The 16952-nt window shown below is 41.4% G+C and overlaps 3 protein-coding genes across 4 annotated transcripts; 1 reads left to right on the top strand and 2 right to left on the bottom strand.

Moving 5' to 3' along the window:
• Window positions 1-2093: 2093 nt before the first annotated feature.
• On the bottom strand, window positions 2094-2959 carry hist2h2l (histone 2, H2, like). Its single transcript, XM_080854290.1, has one exon. It carries the CDS (start codon window positions 2949-2951, stop codon window positions 2571-2573), a length of 381 nt encoding a protein of 126 aa, XP_080710416.1. The 5' UTR covers window positions 2952-2959; the 3' UTR covers window positions 2094-2570.
• A 222-nt stretch (window positions 2960-3181) lies between these two features.
• Window positions 3182-4071, top strand: h2ax1 (H2A.X variant histone family member 1). Its single transcript, XM_080831928.1, has one exon. It carries the CDS (start codon window positions 3253-3255, stop codon window positions 3637-3639), a length of 387 nt encoding a protein of 128 aa, XP_080688054.1. The 5' UTR covers window positions 3182-3252; the 3' UTR covers window positions 3640-4071.
• A 1170-nt stretch (window positions 4072-5241) lies between these two features.
• Window positions 5242-8495, bottom strand: LOC308372551 (heat shock cognate 70 kDa protein; the record flags this gene model as incomplete). 2 transcript variants are annotated; one of them, XM_080847728.1, is made up of 8 exons in its annotated part: window positions 5242-5442; window positions 5555-5787; window positions 5981-6179; window positions 6358-6560; window positions 6770-7325; window positions 7655-7807; window positions 7927-8132; window positions 8291-8495. In XM_080847728.1, the coding sequence occupies 8 exons, from the start codon at window positions 8493-8495 to the stop codon at window positions 5242-5244; spliced, it is 1956 nt and encodes a 651-aa protein (XP_080703854.1). The 2 variants fall into 2 exon arrangements, with proteins under 2 accessions (XP_080703854.1, XP_080703855.1); XM_080847729.1 differs by lacking the exon at window positions 5555-5787 and having other exon boundaries at window positions 5242-5342; window positions 6098-6179.
• Between the last annotated feature and the right edge of the window lie 8457 nt (window positions 8496-16952).

Below are 16952 nucleotides of genomic sequence, written 5' to 3'. Positions count from 1 at the left end.
GGTGTGTGGACCCCACCTATTTATACCATCCTCCTTTCTGATGAAAGGCGTGAAAGGACCTCAGCAAACAAAACAGAGGTTTAACGGGAGGGTGGGGGGTTGTGCAAGCAAAGAGAGCAACTTGAGTGGGTTTATCAGAAACGCTATATGCTTTACAGCATCTGATACGTCTGGAAGTGACTGTTTTGCCCCTGGGTATATGGACTTGGTTAGTTGTTTGTCCTCTCTTTTACCCAGATGTCAGATCACAAGAGATCAGATCACATTATGCACATGGTGTTATGATGTATATGGAGTTTGGTTAGATTTAAGCTTTTACAGCTACCAGGCCGTGATTGATTTGAATACCATGGCCAGTCTTAGGTCGGAGAGGATGCAGAGGCCCAAAGGCCTCTTTACACAGGCATACAGTTGAAATTGACATGAATATCATAGATGACAGAAATGAGCTTCTAATATTTGTAATATAATACTGAGGAATGATAATCATTGATCTGATAATCATAATCATTGATCTGAATGAAAGCGCTACATGGTGATCAACCATGTGGTTTGTTCATCCTCAGATTATCTTTACAGTTAAATACGACACCTCTTAAAATGTATTAGAATTCTGGCTGTAGTATTTGTGTACATTCATTGGTACTGCACATAGCTATTGATAGGCAATATTCCTTCAATGTTTTCAAGTCCACACTTTCATATTATGAGATAGATATATTTCTCCATATCAATGGACACTTCCGTCATTTTGTTTCCCTATACCCCACTATTAAGGTGTTTGTGTTGTATTCAGTAATTGGTAATTGTAAGGAAAAGACGTACATGACATACGTGACAGACATAGGCCTACAATAGACCGCTAATATGATTCCTGAAGAGAATCCATTGAAACATACCATGGGCAATCAGACACTGCATGAGTGACATGTACATGAAACACTATGCCATTTATGTTGAAGCATACGTGTTACTAATCTTATCTCTAGGCATAGGGTCTTTGTGAGAAAATAGATCCCTACAACGACCCTGCCATTCCATAAGAATGGAATCACTCCTGCGTCAACAGCTCTCACGCCAGCGCTCAAACCCTGAAGAAACCACACGACATGGGCCTGAACAATAGACTGTGTGTCATCTCGTAAACCTCTATTGTACAGTTGTGTGTCGCTGCATCCCTGCCTGTAAGACATCAGTGATACCCCATTGCTCATAATTGCTTGTGGCACAGGTGCGGATTGTTCAGTCTGACTTTCTGGTTCACTGCAGGTGAACTGATATATTTCAATTTTTTATTTTTATATTTTCTTATTTAGTTAACACTTCATATGGCATGAAAGGAAGAAAGCAAAGATAAGAATTGCATTTTTCACATTTCTTCATGCAAGTGCATCGTTTTCTCTCTTCCTTGAAACGTTTTGATGCACTTTTAAGCCTTGCACTCTAACAGGCTGTGAGATTGAGTGGAGCCCAATTCTCCACTGCTGGATACTTCATATGGTTTATCAAAAGGCCTAAAAAGAATTACCAGTTTTTTTTTACTTGAAACATTTTAGAGGCTTAAGACCTTTCTGTAATGATATGTTGACATACTTATGAAGAAAAAACTTTGGAACAAATAGTCGTATTACTTGCATAATTACATCTGATTGAATGCCCTATCTTTTTTCCTGATTTTCAGGTCAGATATAACGTTGAAACAGCGGAGACAATGTGAGACTTTGATACTCAGTTTCTGCATCCGATTGGAATGTTCCATTCGGTTTTGTTTTCATCTCCTGAGGGTAGGGAGTTCTTTAATAGTCTGCTTAGACATGATTAAGCTTAGTCCCCTGCATTGTATCTTTTCGTAACACTACCTTCTTAAAAATAAAAGGGAACAACTTCTTTTTGTTAAGTACAATTGCCCTGATTTCAAAGACATCTGAGTAGAAACGTATCCACAATCGGATCACAGGTAGCGTGCTGAGGAGGCAATATAATGTGTACAAGTGTTGTGCATGTTTCCGCCTCACACTCTTGCCAAAACGAACATGATGTAGACAACCAGTTTATTTAAAGGCCCACTCAGGTTGTACAACACAACACGATATTTAATATGAAGACTTGCCCCGATACAGTGGACGGAATAAAAGCACATTAAATGTCTTGTCAAGCAGTCTGCAGTCAAATGACACCTGTCGCAGGGCATCAAGGTAACGGCCACTAGAACTGATGAGACGAACTCCTCCTTTTCCCAGTTGAATAGCCTACAAATGAATTCAGACAAGCAAGAAGCTACAGCAATTATATAAAGCGGTTTTGTCGATTAATGAGCCACATAGTAACAGCCAGATAGTGAGCCAGTTAGTAACACCAAATAATGAATTGATTGTTCGAACAGCCTTGAGTTTTTTTTTGTACATTAACATCAATGTGGCACTGGTACTAACGCGCTTTTCACGCCTTATATCCAGTCTGATGGGCAGGAATTGTGGCTGAGGCAACAGTTTGTCGATCAAGCGTCCAATCTTCTGGAAGAGAATCAAAAGTCTACATGTGCTATCTTGAGCTCCTTGTCTTTGACCGTTTCACTTGGAGCTTGTGTACTTCGTTACGGCTTTGGTACCTTCAGAGACGGCGTGCTTGGCCAACTCCCCGGGCAGAAGCAAGCGCACCGCAGTCTGAATTTCTCGGGATGTGATTGTCGAACGCTTGTTGTAATGGGCAAGACGTGACGCTTCGCCTGCGATGCGTTCGAAGATGTCATTAACAAACGAATTCATAATGCCCATTGCCTTAGAGGAGATGCCCGTATCTGGGTGGACCTGCTTTAACACTTTGTACACATAAATAGCATAGCTCTCCTTCCTTGGTTTGCGGCGCTTTTTATCTCCTTTCTTCTGCGTCTTTGTCACGACCTTTTTGGATCCCTTTTTGGGAGCAGGGGCAGATTTAGCTGGATCTGGCATCGCTTCAGCGTTAGTAACACGAACTGAAGCTCAGATTATTTAACTGCCACCCTAATATTTATAGTAACATCATGCAAATGTAGCTACACAAAATATGCCTTGCCATTGGCCATTAGGTTAACGTCATGCATTTGACACTCTATCATTGGTGAAATCTGTGCGATACGAAATGACCAATCAGAGAAGTTTTAGCAGTATATATACCAATCCCAGTTTACCTCAGTGTCGGAGTTGTTGTGGGGAATCTGTGTGCACCTGCACCTGAATGACCGTTAAATAGTCTTAGAGTCCAGTAACAGCAATGTCTGGTAGAGGCAAAACTGGGGGGAAAGCCCGGGCCAAGGCGAAATCACGATCGTCAAGAGCTGGTTTACAGTTCCCTGTTGGCCGTGTCCACAGACTGCTTCGTAAAGGTAACTATGCCGAACGCGTCGGCGCTGGAGCTCCAGTGTATCTGGCTGCCGTGCTGGAGTATTTGACAGCTGAGATCCTGGAATTGGCAGGCAACGCTGCCAGGGACAACAAGAAAACAAGGATAATTCCGCGCCATCTGCAACTAGCCGTGCGTAACGACGAAGAACTTAATAAACTCTTGGGTGGCGTGACCATCGCTCAGGGAGGAGTACTGCCAAATATTCAGGCCGTGCTTTTGCCCAAGAAAACGGAGAAGCCAGCAAAAAGCAAGTGATCGACACCACTGGGCATAAAGCCCCGAACCCTATGAGAGAAGACACACTTTGTTAATGTCTCCAAAAGAACATTTCATACGCTGTTTTGGGTCATAAACGTTTTGTGTAATTTGTCAATTGTGTAAATTCATTTTCGTTTGCTCTAAACTCAAAATATGTTAAATCGTCTCGGTTCTTTAGGCCCATTTGACGCACTCCATGAACAGCACCAGAGGTATGGAGCACAACGATAGACAGCCATTTTGGATCTCTGTGTGGATTGTAAAGTGAAGCAGGATTCTTGCCATGAACTTGTCACTCGCCACCAGTGACCGAAAGTTTGGTAACAATGTATTGCTAGAAGCAAACCAATGTCAGAGGTTTCATATTTTCTTTATTCATCGTGCTGAAATGTGAGGAAATATGTTTTGAATAAATGTTTTGTTATGATATTTTACTGTCAGCTTCTTCCCGCACAGGCAAAGTAAACAGCACACAATCATCTGACACTTGTACGCACTGAGTAGTGAAATGATCTATAGATACAATGATGTCCCAATGCAATGTTAACGGAATAGCCTGACATCCAGAGGACATTTTATGTCAGTGCAGCTACAACGTCTTTATCAAAGCGTAGTGGGCGTTTTAAACGTATACCCCCAAAACAGTTACATTATGAGGTGACCATTAAAATAGTACGGTTGATTATACCATCAGTATATAGTTATGCATAGTTGTGTCATAGTTATGCATAGTTGTGTCAGTCTTATGCAGGTATGCATTTACAGTTGATGAAGTTTATCAGATCTTTGTCAAGGTTCATGTTAAATTAGGTGGAGATGGGTTAAGTTAAGGCAGATCAGTTAAGATATACTAGGCTGCTAAACCATTAATAAGCTAATGAAAGACTGGACCACGCAGTTCACATGACATTGTGCAAATTAATTTGGCATGTGTATGAGAGTGGTGAGTTTAATATTGCATTCCTTCAGATGTTGAATTCAGTGTAAAAGTTGTGACTCGGCCAATAATGATACAGTGAATGTGTCATTATCAGTAAAAAAAAATACATTTAATAAAGGGGAACATATTACAGCTCCCTTACTACATAACAGGTATGCCGTAGTGAGTAAAACTTTGATTCACTGTAGTAACATAATCTTAGCCCCACATTTGATATAATTAGAATCTATCAATGAGCTACTACTTATCTGTTACTAATCTATTCAACTGTCACCTACATTTAGTGGAGTGCAGTGACAATGTAGTCAGGGCTATATGTATAGTGGTAGAGGTGCTATAATCTGGGGCTGTTGTGATTTGGACAGTTTTCAGACAAAAAAAAAACAGTACATTATAGCATTAGTTTTATAGATAAAAGAAGATAGAAAACTGAAGATCTGAATAATTACCCAAACTAACAAATTTAGAAAAAAAACAAAAGAGACTCAAATCAGTATCATTGGGGCAGATTTTTTAATAGTCTAGGATTCACAGTTAGGTTCAGTGTGTGTACAGTATTAGAGTCGGTGCCTCCAACATGGCACGACCTTTTAAGTATTTATCAGACATTGGATATACACTTAACGTGTTTTGGGGTACAGGGTATTAGCCTTTCTTGTTTAGTCGACCTCCTCGATGGTTGGTCCGGAGGATCCACCGCCGCCCGGTGCAGCACCACCAGCTCCGGGGAAGCCGCCAGGCATGCCACCGGGCATCCCTCCTGGCATCCCGCCGGCACTCTGGTAGAGCTTGGTGATGATGGGGTTGCACACCTTCTCCAGCTCCTGCTGCTGATGCTCGTACTCGTCCCTTTCAGCAGTCTGATAGGGTCAAAGGGTCAAAGGTTAAAGTTCATGACTTCTTCTAAGGCAGGATATTTGGAAACATTGAAAACCTCGTGCGATGACTGTTTTTTCGCAAAATATTGCTTACCTGGTTTTTGTCGAGCCAGCCGATGACCTCGTTGCACTTGTCCATAATCTTGGTCTTGTCCTCATCACTGATCTTGCCCTGCAGCTTCTCATCCTCCACTGTGGACTTCATGTTGAAGGCGTAGGACTCCAGGGAGTTCTTAGAGGACACCTTATCACGCTGGCTGTCGTCCTCGTTTTTGTATTTTTCAGCCTCTTGCACCATGCGCTCAATGTCTTCCTTGCTGAGACGACCTAATCAGAGGTTGACGCAGGTTAATAAAGCAGATTAGGAAAGGCAATCTTATGATGAAAACAAGCGTTTCAACATTTTGATTAAGATTTGCTATATGTTATACAAGACACAAGTGCACATGTGTGCAGGCACACACACACACATGCTCATACACTCACCTCACTAGTGTGGTATAAAAAACGAGAAAATCACCTTTGTCATTAGTGATGGTAATCTTGTTCTCCTTGCCAGTGCTCTTGTCAACAGCGGAGACATTCATGATGCCGTTGGCATCAATGTCAAAGGTCACCTCGATCTGAGGAACACCACGAGGGGCTGGAGGGATGCCGGTCAGCTCGAACTTGCCCAGCAGGTTATTGTCTTTGGTCATGGCACGCTCACCCTCGTACACCTGTGAAAATGACAAATGATATTCATAACTGCCATCATACATTCTGACAGCTGAGGAAGGTCAATTCACAACCTCTGACCTTACAGTCTCTGATATAAATAATCAACATCAAAGCGTGACAAGCCACTGTGGACAATTCCTGGTCCAACTATCCTCTTCAGTGACTATTTCAACTGACCTGAATGAGCACACCAGGCTGGTTATCGGAGTAGGTGGTGAAGGTCTGGGTCTGCTTGGTTGGAATGGTGGTGTTACGCTTGATGAGAACGGTCATGACGCCACCAGCGGTCTCGATACCCAGAGACAGAGGAGTGACGTCCAGAAGAAGCAGGTCCTGGACATTCTCTGATTTGTCACCAGAGAGGATGGCAGCCTGGACAGCTGAAAAGGAAAGAATATGGTTTTATTCTTCTTGCCCTCCACTGAAGGTACAAAATAAAGCAAGTGAAAGTTCTCGCTCAGACATCCAAGGAAGGTACTTGTGCCATCATTGGTTTGTCAACCTCTGGTGGAAACTGCAAATGGCTGGACATCAACTTCATCACAGCGTTAACAACTATTATACTACATACAATATATAATGTACTTACCAGCACCGTAAGCAACAGCCTCGTCAGGGTTGATGCTCTTGTTGAGTTCCTTGCCGTTGAAGAAATCTTGCAAAAGTTTCTGGATCTTGGGGATACGGGTGGAACCACCGACGAGGACGATGTCGTGGATCGCGGACTTGTCCATTTTGGCGTCACGGAGGGACTTCTCAACTGGGTCCAAAGTGCCACGGAAGAGGTCAGCGTTGAGCTCCTCGAAACGAGCCCTGGTGATGGAGGTGTAGAAGTCGACTCCCTCATATAGGGAGTCGATTTCAATACTGGCCTGAGTGCTTGATGACAGGGTGCGCTTGGCTCTCTCACAGGCGGTGCGGAGACGGCGGACGGCTCTTTTGTTGTCGCTGATGTCTTTCTTGAACTTGCGCTTGAATTCAGCAATGAAGTGGTTGACCATGCGGTTGTCAAAGTCCTCGCCGCCCAAGTGAGTGTCTCCAGCAGTGGACTTCACTTCAAAGATTCCGTCCTCAATGGTCAGGATGGACACGTCAAAAGTGCCACCACCAAGATCGAAGATGAGGACATTCCTTTCAGCGCCAACCTGTTGCAAATGAAGAACGTTTTGGTAACGTTATCTTCTAATGCAATCCCCTCAAAGAACAAGCTGAATGAATAAGGAAAGATGCAATAAGCAATCCACAGAATAACAATCAGCGTAGACACTTTCCTTTTTCCTTCAATGAGCATTGCTGACACTAGTAAATACGTCCTGACATATCAAGGGCTTATTTCAGAGTGTCTATCTCCATGACAGCTATCACAATAATAATAACAGCGAGCAAAGGCATCATTAACTGCATCTCAAATGAATTAAACTAAGAAAACTGATGTTAAATGAATTAGGTCAAATTGCCAAATTAAAGGTCTCACTTTCTTATCGAGTCCATAAGCGATAGCTGCAGCTGTCGGTTCATTGATGATACGGAGAATGTTGAGACCTGAGATGGTTCCCGCATCCTTGGTGGCCTGACGCTGAGAGTCATTGAAGTAAGCCGGGACCGTAATTACAGCATTGGACACTGACTGCAAAACATTTGCAAGGTTGAAAACATTTTATTAAAAAGGCCACATTTGAGCGCTGAAAAAATAAATGTATTTGTTTCAGTTGTTTTCATGCAGATGTGTTCCCGCCCGAGACTCACTTTTCCCAGGTAGGCCTCAGCAATCTCCTTCATTTTGACCAAGACCATGGAGGAGATCTCCTCGGGGTAGAAGCTTTTAGTCTCACCCTTGTATTCCACCTGGACCTTTGGGCGCGAGCTGTCACTGATGACGGTGAAGGGCCAGTGCTTCATGTCAGACTGGACCACCGCATCTTCAAACCTCCTGCCAATCAAACGTTTGGCATCTGAGGGGGAAACATTGGCATTTAGATATTTAATTATTATTCATTGACATAGAACAGCAATAAGTCAATGAAAGTTTTCTTTTCATTGGTCAAAACTGTAAGAGGACTACAACTTATTTTGGCAAGTTCATTCAATATGTTTTGAACTTCACTCATACCAAAGACTGTGTTGCAGGGGTTCATGGCAACCTGGTTCTTCGCGGCATCTCCAATGAGACGCTCCGAATCTGTGAAGGCAACATAACTGGGGGTGGTTCTGTTGCCCTGGTCGTTGGCAATGATTTCAACTTTGCCATGCTGGAACACTCCCACACAGGAGTATGTGGTCCCAAGGTCGATGCCGACTGCTGTTCCCTTGGACATGATTGCTGTTGCAAGGAAGGGGAAAAAAAGTAATTTACAGGGATATGAATTATTCAAAAATTATAAGAACTACATAGTTTGTATTGGAAAATGGTTTAGATGTCTGTAACTAGACTACTTTGGACATCATATAGAACGTCTATTTTTCTCCTTACTTTATCCATAAATATCCAAGAGAAACACATTGGTCACATCTTGATCAGACCAACGATGTGTATGTTCAAGTGCACAGTTCATTATCTGCCTGAGAATGTCTAGCCTGCTCTTATTTTATTAAACCGTTTTAAATACTTCATTGCCTAAAACTAAGTCAGCCGGCATCAAATATTTAACTGAGGTTAAGGTACTATATCTATCCCATGGAAGCACAGCGGGCTTGGGTGAGAGAGTCAGAATATCCCTGTCCTCCTTCCCGCCATCTTGCACTTATAGATTCCGTACCATTTAATGCTCATCGAAATATTCTTCATCAACGCCACGGCAACGGATGAAGGCTATCGCGCGTGTTTCGACCCATAATGCGATTTGACAGGGATGATCCCATGCCATCTGGAAAAATTAACGCCTGCGCAGTGCGCACTCCTCCAACTGCGCTTCTGAAGGACGAAGTGCTCACTGCGGAAGGGCCTGAGCTCTGAGCTCTCCTAACATCCGAACGTCATAAGCTCCCGTTGCCGGCCATTTGCCCTGCATAGCCTACTGACTGCAGTGCTATACAGCATCTTGTTAACCTGACTTTTAGATTAATGACTATTTACTGGCCGATAAGTTGCACAAATAAAATAGTCTCGATGTACTGACTTAAGCAACATAATTGTCACTTTGTTCTAAAAATCACCAAATAGTAGGCTATAATGTTATAATAATCTATCCTAACCCTAGGTTACATGATGACTGGCAAACTGCTTATTGTTACTGATTCATAATGATATTATAAAAAGAAATGACAAAATGATGGCAAAAATCCTTTACCTGTATTTGGAAGGATGCCTCAGCTAAGAGAACCGTTCGCTGTCTCCGACACTGCAGCAGAGCGAGCGGTCGTTGAAATAGTCCCTTCCGGATCTCCGCACTCTGCTGTAAACCAATCAGATTCCTCACTGCACAGAGCGCTCCTCTGCACCTGTCAGAGGAAATGTACAAGCCTTCGAGTACTTTCCAATGGGGTCTTTAAACTAACTGCTCAAATTATAAATTCGTATGATACGTTTTCTTGTGCTTCACGAATAAATAGCCACGTGAGCCATTTTGATGCACAATTAAAAAAACAAAGAGGGTTACCTAAAGAGAGAGGTCAGGCAGAGATTAGACCAAAATAGCCTAAGACTATTCTACAGATGTCTTCACTTCCAGTTTACGGTATTTAAATAGCCAGTTTGGCCTGCTCTAGAATAGCCAGTGGAATATTCTAGATTATTACTCCATCAGAAAAGCCGGCTTCAATCAATGCATTTTTAATCATCATCGATGGCGTTGAGAATGACGATTAGGATAATGTTAATGGTGAGTTATGCCCAGTGACCTGCATGTGACAGTTAACAGGCCAATAGGAGAGTTTATTGACCTACAGAGCAAGTTACACATTTAGCCTGAAGCCTAGTCCTGTATCAGGAAACAGTCTATCTGATTTGTTTGAAGCCAGGTTTGGCCAAATAATGTCAAAAACACAATTTACACAGCTTCTCTTGAGTCACATTGTGTCCAGCCTCAAAGTGATGGCGGCATTACTGGTCACCACAAGATGGCGCTGTGTAGCCTATCCTGTGTGCGCCATGGTGTGCGCAAGAACCATGTCCAATACTTTTTGTCATATAAGTCACATGGTAACGGTAGAGGGGTTCATGATTTGTTCACCAAAAATCTTACTATATTATTGTAGTAAAGTATATCACGAACATGTGGCTCGCCATGTATCTTGGAAAATATTAAACTTAAAGGGCGACCGGTTTACCAGCTATTTAGACCGACATGATCTAATCTGCAGCCATCTTCAGGCCAACTCAGTCACGCCAGGACATCACATTCTAAATCTCAAAGAAATGTTAGCAGACTTATTTATTGTATTGGTTATTAAATCTACTTGACAGAAGACACAGTTTTAAACATTAGCTGATGCACTAGAGTAAACTGGACTTTTCTGGACAGTGTCATTTGTGTGCTAGTGTTCTTAACATATTCGGATACTACAGGCAGTGGTGTAGTGGTTGGTCCCTGGAGAAGTGGGTATACTCTTAATTTAGATTTATTTTTTTTAAGCAGCCCATACAGCACAGGATTAACGGCCTGTTTTGAGAAGTGGGTATACTCAATGCTGACTAAAAAATAAGTGGGTATACTCCGTATACCTGCGTATACCCTGGACTACACCACTGACTACAGGGCATCTAGCCATAGGACTGGCACAAGCACAGACATTCATAAAAACACATGTTGAGAGGAACCAGCATAACCACAATGTGGCAACATTTAGACAGCACTGCCAAACAAACATGATCAGGCCAAGCTTAACCATCTTATGTTAGTGAATTTTTGATCATGAGGAGGGTACACAGATTAAGGTGTTTGGTCCCCTTGAGCAGCGAAAAATAAAGTAAGAAGTCAGTGAAAGGAAAACTATGAGCAGGCTCGGTGTTCCTTTGTGTAAAAAAACTATGTATAGTTTGCCAGTAGACTCTTAAGCAGGTAATCATGCATGGCTTTATGGGTTTCAGTTGTGAACATTGCGCCTTACTTCTATCGTACAGTACGGTTAAGCGATGACCGCAGATCAAGTTCAAAGTTAAAAAACACAGATTGGTAATAGAACTGTAGCCCTGAACAATATGTATGTGGACTCTCAAGGTTTGGCAGTGTAAACGTGATATCACCTGCCAAATAAAACTGTACCAACAGATGTATAAGCATCACACATGAACAGACTAGGCATGTTATTGTGTTCATTTGAAAGATACATTATTTTGGCGGTACAATTTTCAGATAGTCAGCAACTGTGCCAAGCTTAGTAAGATGGTACACTGTATCAAATGCAGCCCTAAAATCAAATGGGCCTATTCAGAAATATGTCCTTTATTAGAAGCCAATAGAACATAATTTATAACTCCATTAGAGCAACATCTTTAGAGGCACACTTACATATTTACAGTGCCCTCCAGAATTATTGGCATCCTCAGTGAACATGAGCAAAACAGGCTATGAAAAAAAATCTTTGCTGTTTATGCTCTTGGTCTTCCACTCAAAATATTCACAAAAATCTTACCTTTTCATTGAAGTAGAATTGTTGAAAGAATTATTTTTTTTGACACTGAATAAATATTTTTCTCCAAAACAAGTTTGACACAATTATTGGCACTCCTAGAAAACCTTATAATTAAAATCTAACTGAAGTATATTTCCAGTCGTGTTTTAGAATGTTTAGGTCACCTTGTTCCATGATAAAAATTTAATGTTTCTTTCAATAATGTTACTTCAATTGAAGGTTAGATTTGTTTGAATATTTTGAATGAAAGATCATGAGAATAAACAATGAGGAATTTTTGCATCTCGTTTTTGCTCATTTTTACTAAATGGTACCATTACTTCTGGAGGGCACTGTAAGTTAAGTTTAACTTTAATTTAAGTTTAAGATAAGTTTAAGTGTAAGAAAGGTTTTTGAGCTGTAAATGAAATGATGTGTCAATACTGTGACCACAACATCAAAGCAGGTGTTAATATTGGCAACATTTATTTTTAATTCAAAATCATTTTGATACAAATGGTCGTTTTATGGGTTGAAACTGGCCCAACATACTATCTACTGTTAAAGATCATCCTGAACCTTGCAAGGCTGATGCTGATGTGAAACCATTTTGGTAGTTCTCTGGGTCATGAAATGGGCGGCCCACCTCCCCCAGCCCCCATCTGAGTAGAGTGTTCAAGACTCATGACAGTAGACATATATTAGACATACTTTAGATTTGTCATCAGCTCAACCTCAATCAGGACTACCCTCTCCTCAGTCCCACAACCGCCCCCTGGTCAGTCCCTTGCCGACTTTCTGGCCTTTCTTCAAATCTATGCAGTGGGTGGTGTTAGGCTCTACTTGGGGGGTGAGAAAACGAAACAGGAAACCGCTCTCAGACAGCTTCCTGTAATCTTGAGAGATAGAAGTGATGGCTGCACAGATAAAGACCGGGGGCCAAAGGCAAAGGCAGACGTCTACTCTAGGGTCCAAACACAACCCGTTTTTAATCTATTTTAAACTCAGAGACACAGATAAAGCTACCTGGTCCTTACTTACCCTTTGACTTGCTTTAAGAGAAAACAAACACACATAAAACAACAAACACAAAACTGACACTAAAAATAAACCATAAGAAAAAAATATGTTTTTTCTTTTGGTTACAGCTTCAAGTGTGTACGTTTTCTATGCGCTACGAAACCACACAGAGTAAAAATTTAAGCAAAATGTTAAGGATTTAGAATGGTAAGATGACTTGACAATTATTAGTATTAAACTGGTAATGGTAAACAGTGTCAATGAGTTAATTATAGACAGAGAAGTAAGTGTCTGGGTCGGATTCCCCATGTAAGGTTATGTATTTAAGTGAGTGGAAAACCCAAAACCTTTTTATGATGTCATGGGAAGCAGGTCTAGTTTCTATAAAAGAGCCTCAGAGAGGAAGTGCTCACAGATCAAAAGCAACAGTATGAAGATGACAAGTGCGGCAGATTTCGGCTTCATTGTTCTAATACTTTGTGGTGAGTAAAATCTCTTTTTAACATCAATTCTTTGATTAAAATCTGAAAGTAGTGTATCCTCCAATGCGCAATGATGATACTGGAGTGTATTGAAAGTATAAGAGCACAGAGAACCTTACCTACGGATCATATTCTAAAAGATTCTAGAATGGAGTGTCTTAAAGTGTAGGGTTTATTTTTTTATATTATATTTCTTTTGTATTTGCCTGTTCTTTTTTCTTGTTATTTGTAAATATACTTCATTTATCTATGTCGAGATGTTTTACGTTCAAGAACTCTTCTTCTTCTGTTTCTGCTGTTTGTTGTCAGAGGGTCTCTCTGAGAGGAATTCATGAGAAAATGTTTTCAAAAAATTAAACTTAATTGACTTTTCTTTGAGGATGAAGCAATTAAATCGATGAAATCAATAAGTCACAGGCCAAATTGACAAGGTGATGAAAACAGATTATGATAGAGTGTTTCTTCAATGGTCACTGCTTTATTTACATTACAGCTGTTTAGCTAGCAGAAGCCTCTTTCCAAAGTGACTCACAGTACATACATACATTTAACCTGTATGGTTACTGCCTGGGGAAAAAAAACATGATCTTGGTGTTGTTGACACCTTACTCTAGCTGTTGATAACAGATAGGGGTATGATTGAACGCAGATCTCTGCTCTCTGTGATATGGCTCGCTAACTTTTATCTCAGATTCTTTTAAACCATAGCATACACACTAGTGGTATATGTAACCTGATATACTACTTACATTGTGATCATGCTCATAGACTAAATAGGCATGACTGCAGAGGAAATAATTGCTTTAACACATACCCCCCAACCCCCCACCCCAACACCCCACCCCAACACCCCAACAACTCGCCCCCTGTACTTTCACTTTATGCACTCTTTCTCACCACCATATTTCCTGTGGAGAAACCTAGTGCAGTTGTGCAGGTTGCAGGCGTAGACTATCATTACCACCACTCTGAGGGGCCGACTCACGTTCTAGCGCGGCCACCCCTACTACTTTCCTTTTCCACCCCCAGCCACGGAAACTTGCACCAGTTGAGTCAGAGTTGTTTGAAGAGTGGTCTTCTCTCCGCCATTGCATCTTTCCAGTGCCCCCTTCTTTACCTCTACCGACCCCCAGAGTTTATATTAATTACTATTCACCCACCCTCACACATCCGCACATACACTTTGATTTGCACAGAAGTGTGGGTTGACCTATTTTTTTGTTTTACCCTTTGAGCGACCCCTCACTCTTGGGCATGCATGTCATTCTGTGAATGTAAAAACAATATATACTGTATATAAAAAAGTGTGTTCATCCAAACAAGCTTCAGTCCAGGTGGAAGAGTTTAAATGAAAATGATCATTAGATGTACTCATACATACAGTATACAGTATATATATGGTATAAAGAAGTTTATGGTGAAACATTTACAACCCATTAAGGCTTTCGTCAAGCGAATAAGGACAACTATTAGTGTGCAAATAACTACCGTGGTTCCAATTGCTAATTCTTGTGTATGATATTCATGTTATCGACCTTTATTGTGTCCCTGTATCATAGGCATGGAGGTGTCTTTAGCTGTAAGACACGTGACTGTGATGGAGGGTACAACACTAACCTTGCCATGCCCGAAGGCCCCAGGCAGTATGGACTGGTACCAAAGGCAAAATAATAAAGATGTTGCACTGTTTTTCAACCAACTTAAAGGTAGGATTCAAAGACAAAATCTTATGAGATAATGTGAACACATGTGGCAGGTTGGACAGCAATGCATTAACAGTGTTTCTCTCGTCTACATTTACAGGCTACAAGGACAGTAGATACAGCATCCAAAACTTTTCCAGTTCAGACTACACTTTAATGGCGTATCCTGTTACACTGAAAGATGAGGGCATGTATACATGCCACCACTATGGCGACAGAGTCACAACAAGGCAATTCAATGTGACAGTTTTGGGTACGTTATTTTGTTCGGGTTATCGACAAAACGTCAATATGGCCTCTTCTGTTTATTGGCATTTGGTTTTCTTTTTTGCATAATTATGGGATGTCTGACGGTGCTTTGTTATGAACCCTACAGAAAAACCTAAAATAACATACAGCGAGCATGAAAACAGCACTCTTGTCAAATGCTCAGTAAATGGAAGAACTCCACTCAGACTGTCCTGGCGGTATAAGGGTGGAATCGAGGTTGAAGGTAAGAGCCAGGCCATATCTTCTTTTCCTGTCTCATTTCAGAGCTTAGCCTGGGGTCCCAATGCATCAAACTAGCATACATGTGAATTTGAATGGAGTGAATAGTGGTAACCTGTTTTAATTATGAGCAGTTATGAAGTTGGAAAGACTCTCCACATATGAATTTTCATGCTTATTTCATTTTTGTTTGTGCTACTAATGCTACAAACTCTATGAAAATATTGCTCTACACAAATAGAAGAACTAGATTTTTTTGTACGGTGAATTCCCACCAAAACGCTCTCACTTCCCACCTCAAAGCTCAAAGGTCAGAGAAGGACAGTGACCAAACTCATGGTTAGCGCCTTGTTGTCATGAGGCGTCACACATGTGACTCAAGTTGCGGTGCAGTATCAGGCATGTCACCAAAATAACTTCTTTTCACTTAGCTCAACCACAACACACCCGACAAGACAAAACGGGGAGATGGACCACGGAGGATGTCATTAGGATCAGAATCCTTAAGAGGAAAATAATAGTGAGATGTATCCTTCATCATCCCGGTCTGCCTCATGCTGGTGGAGTCACATTTGAGACCATAGAAAACAAAAGTAAGTATGAGTACGTCTTTCACACCAGTGACTCCAAATGTAATGCTAATGTCAGAAGCAACAGGGCCATTGTGATTAAAACGTATATAAAAGCACAAAACCTTAAAGGTGAGACTATAACTTTGGTGGACTCCAGCCACTCTACCTGAGTGAAACTTACGGGGATGTCATGTTCGCACTCCACGGTGCTCAGCCAATTAAAGATAAGAGTGGAAAGCTGAAGCCACTCCTCTTTTTGTAAGGGTGACACTATAAACTAATGCCAGGGCTTCTCCATTTTAGACCAGTTGGCCTTTGTGAGAAAAACAGGAAATGATATATTTGTGTTCTGTAATCAGAAGAAACATTCAATGTGGACCCTTAGGTACTTTTCCAGTCGAATCACAGGGAATCTTTGCGGGTCAACATGGGGAACTTAGGGGAAATAGCAGGCCATTTCCAGAAACGTACAAACCTATTAATTGACCCCTCAGCACAGATATTGTAGAGAAAAATCAGAAAACTATCTGACGATCTTGTGCCTCTTTCTTAACCCACAGAATTCAAGCAATATTCAACAACAACAAGCAGCACAGAGACGTCTACGTGGTCGACGTCGGCATCTCTCACCACAGATTCACCGCATTTCAGTATCACAGGTACAGCCATCAATAGTTTTCATTATGTTACAACATTTCATTCTCTCAGGAACACCATGAAACTTTACTTCCCTAATGGATGTGTTGAGCTAAACAAACAATGCGAATGCTCCTTCTTGTAACTCTCTCATTGGTTGAAGAGGTATAAGCAGTGGTAAAGATTAATCAGAGAGGGGGCTTGTGGGAATTTTGCATTTGAATGGTGAGTTGGCTTTGACCTTGTGGTTTACACACTGCCCACACATATAGGTGGGGGTGATGGTCACAGGGAACTTACTGAAAGTCACATGCTCTCTC

The sequence above is a fragment of the Sprattus sprattus genome, assembly GCF_963457725.1.
Source record: "Sprattus sprattus genome assembly, chromosome: 1".
NCBI classification, from domain to species: domain Eukaryota; kingdom Metazoa; phylum Chordata; class Actinopteri; order Clupeiformes; family Clupeidae; genus Sprattus; species Sprattus sprattus.
The sequence above is the reverse complement of the archived record's forward strand: the minus strand, read 5'-3'. Positions and strand labels throughout refer to the sequence as shown.

What these genes read in the sequence shown, in the direction of transcription:
- hist2h2l (XM_080854290.1), bottom strand. Translation starts at nt 2,951, where the DNA reads ATGCCAGATCCAGCTAAATCTGCCCCTGCTCCCAAAAAGGGATCCAAA.
- h2ax1 (XM_080831928.1), top strand. Translation starts at nt 3,253, where the DNA reads ATGTCTGGTAGAGGCAAAACTGGGGGGAAAGCCCGGGCCAAGGCGAAA.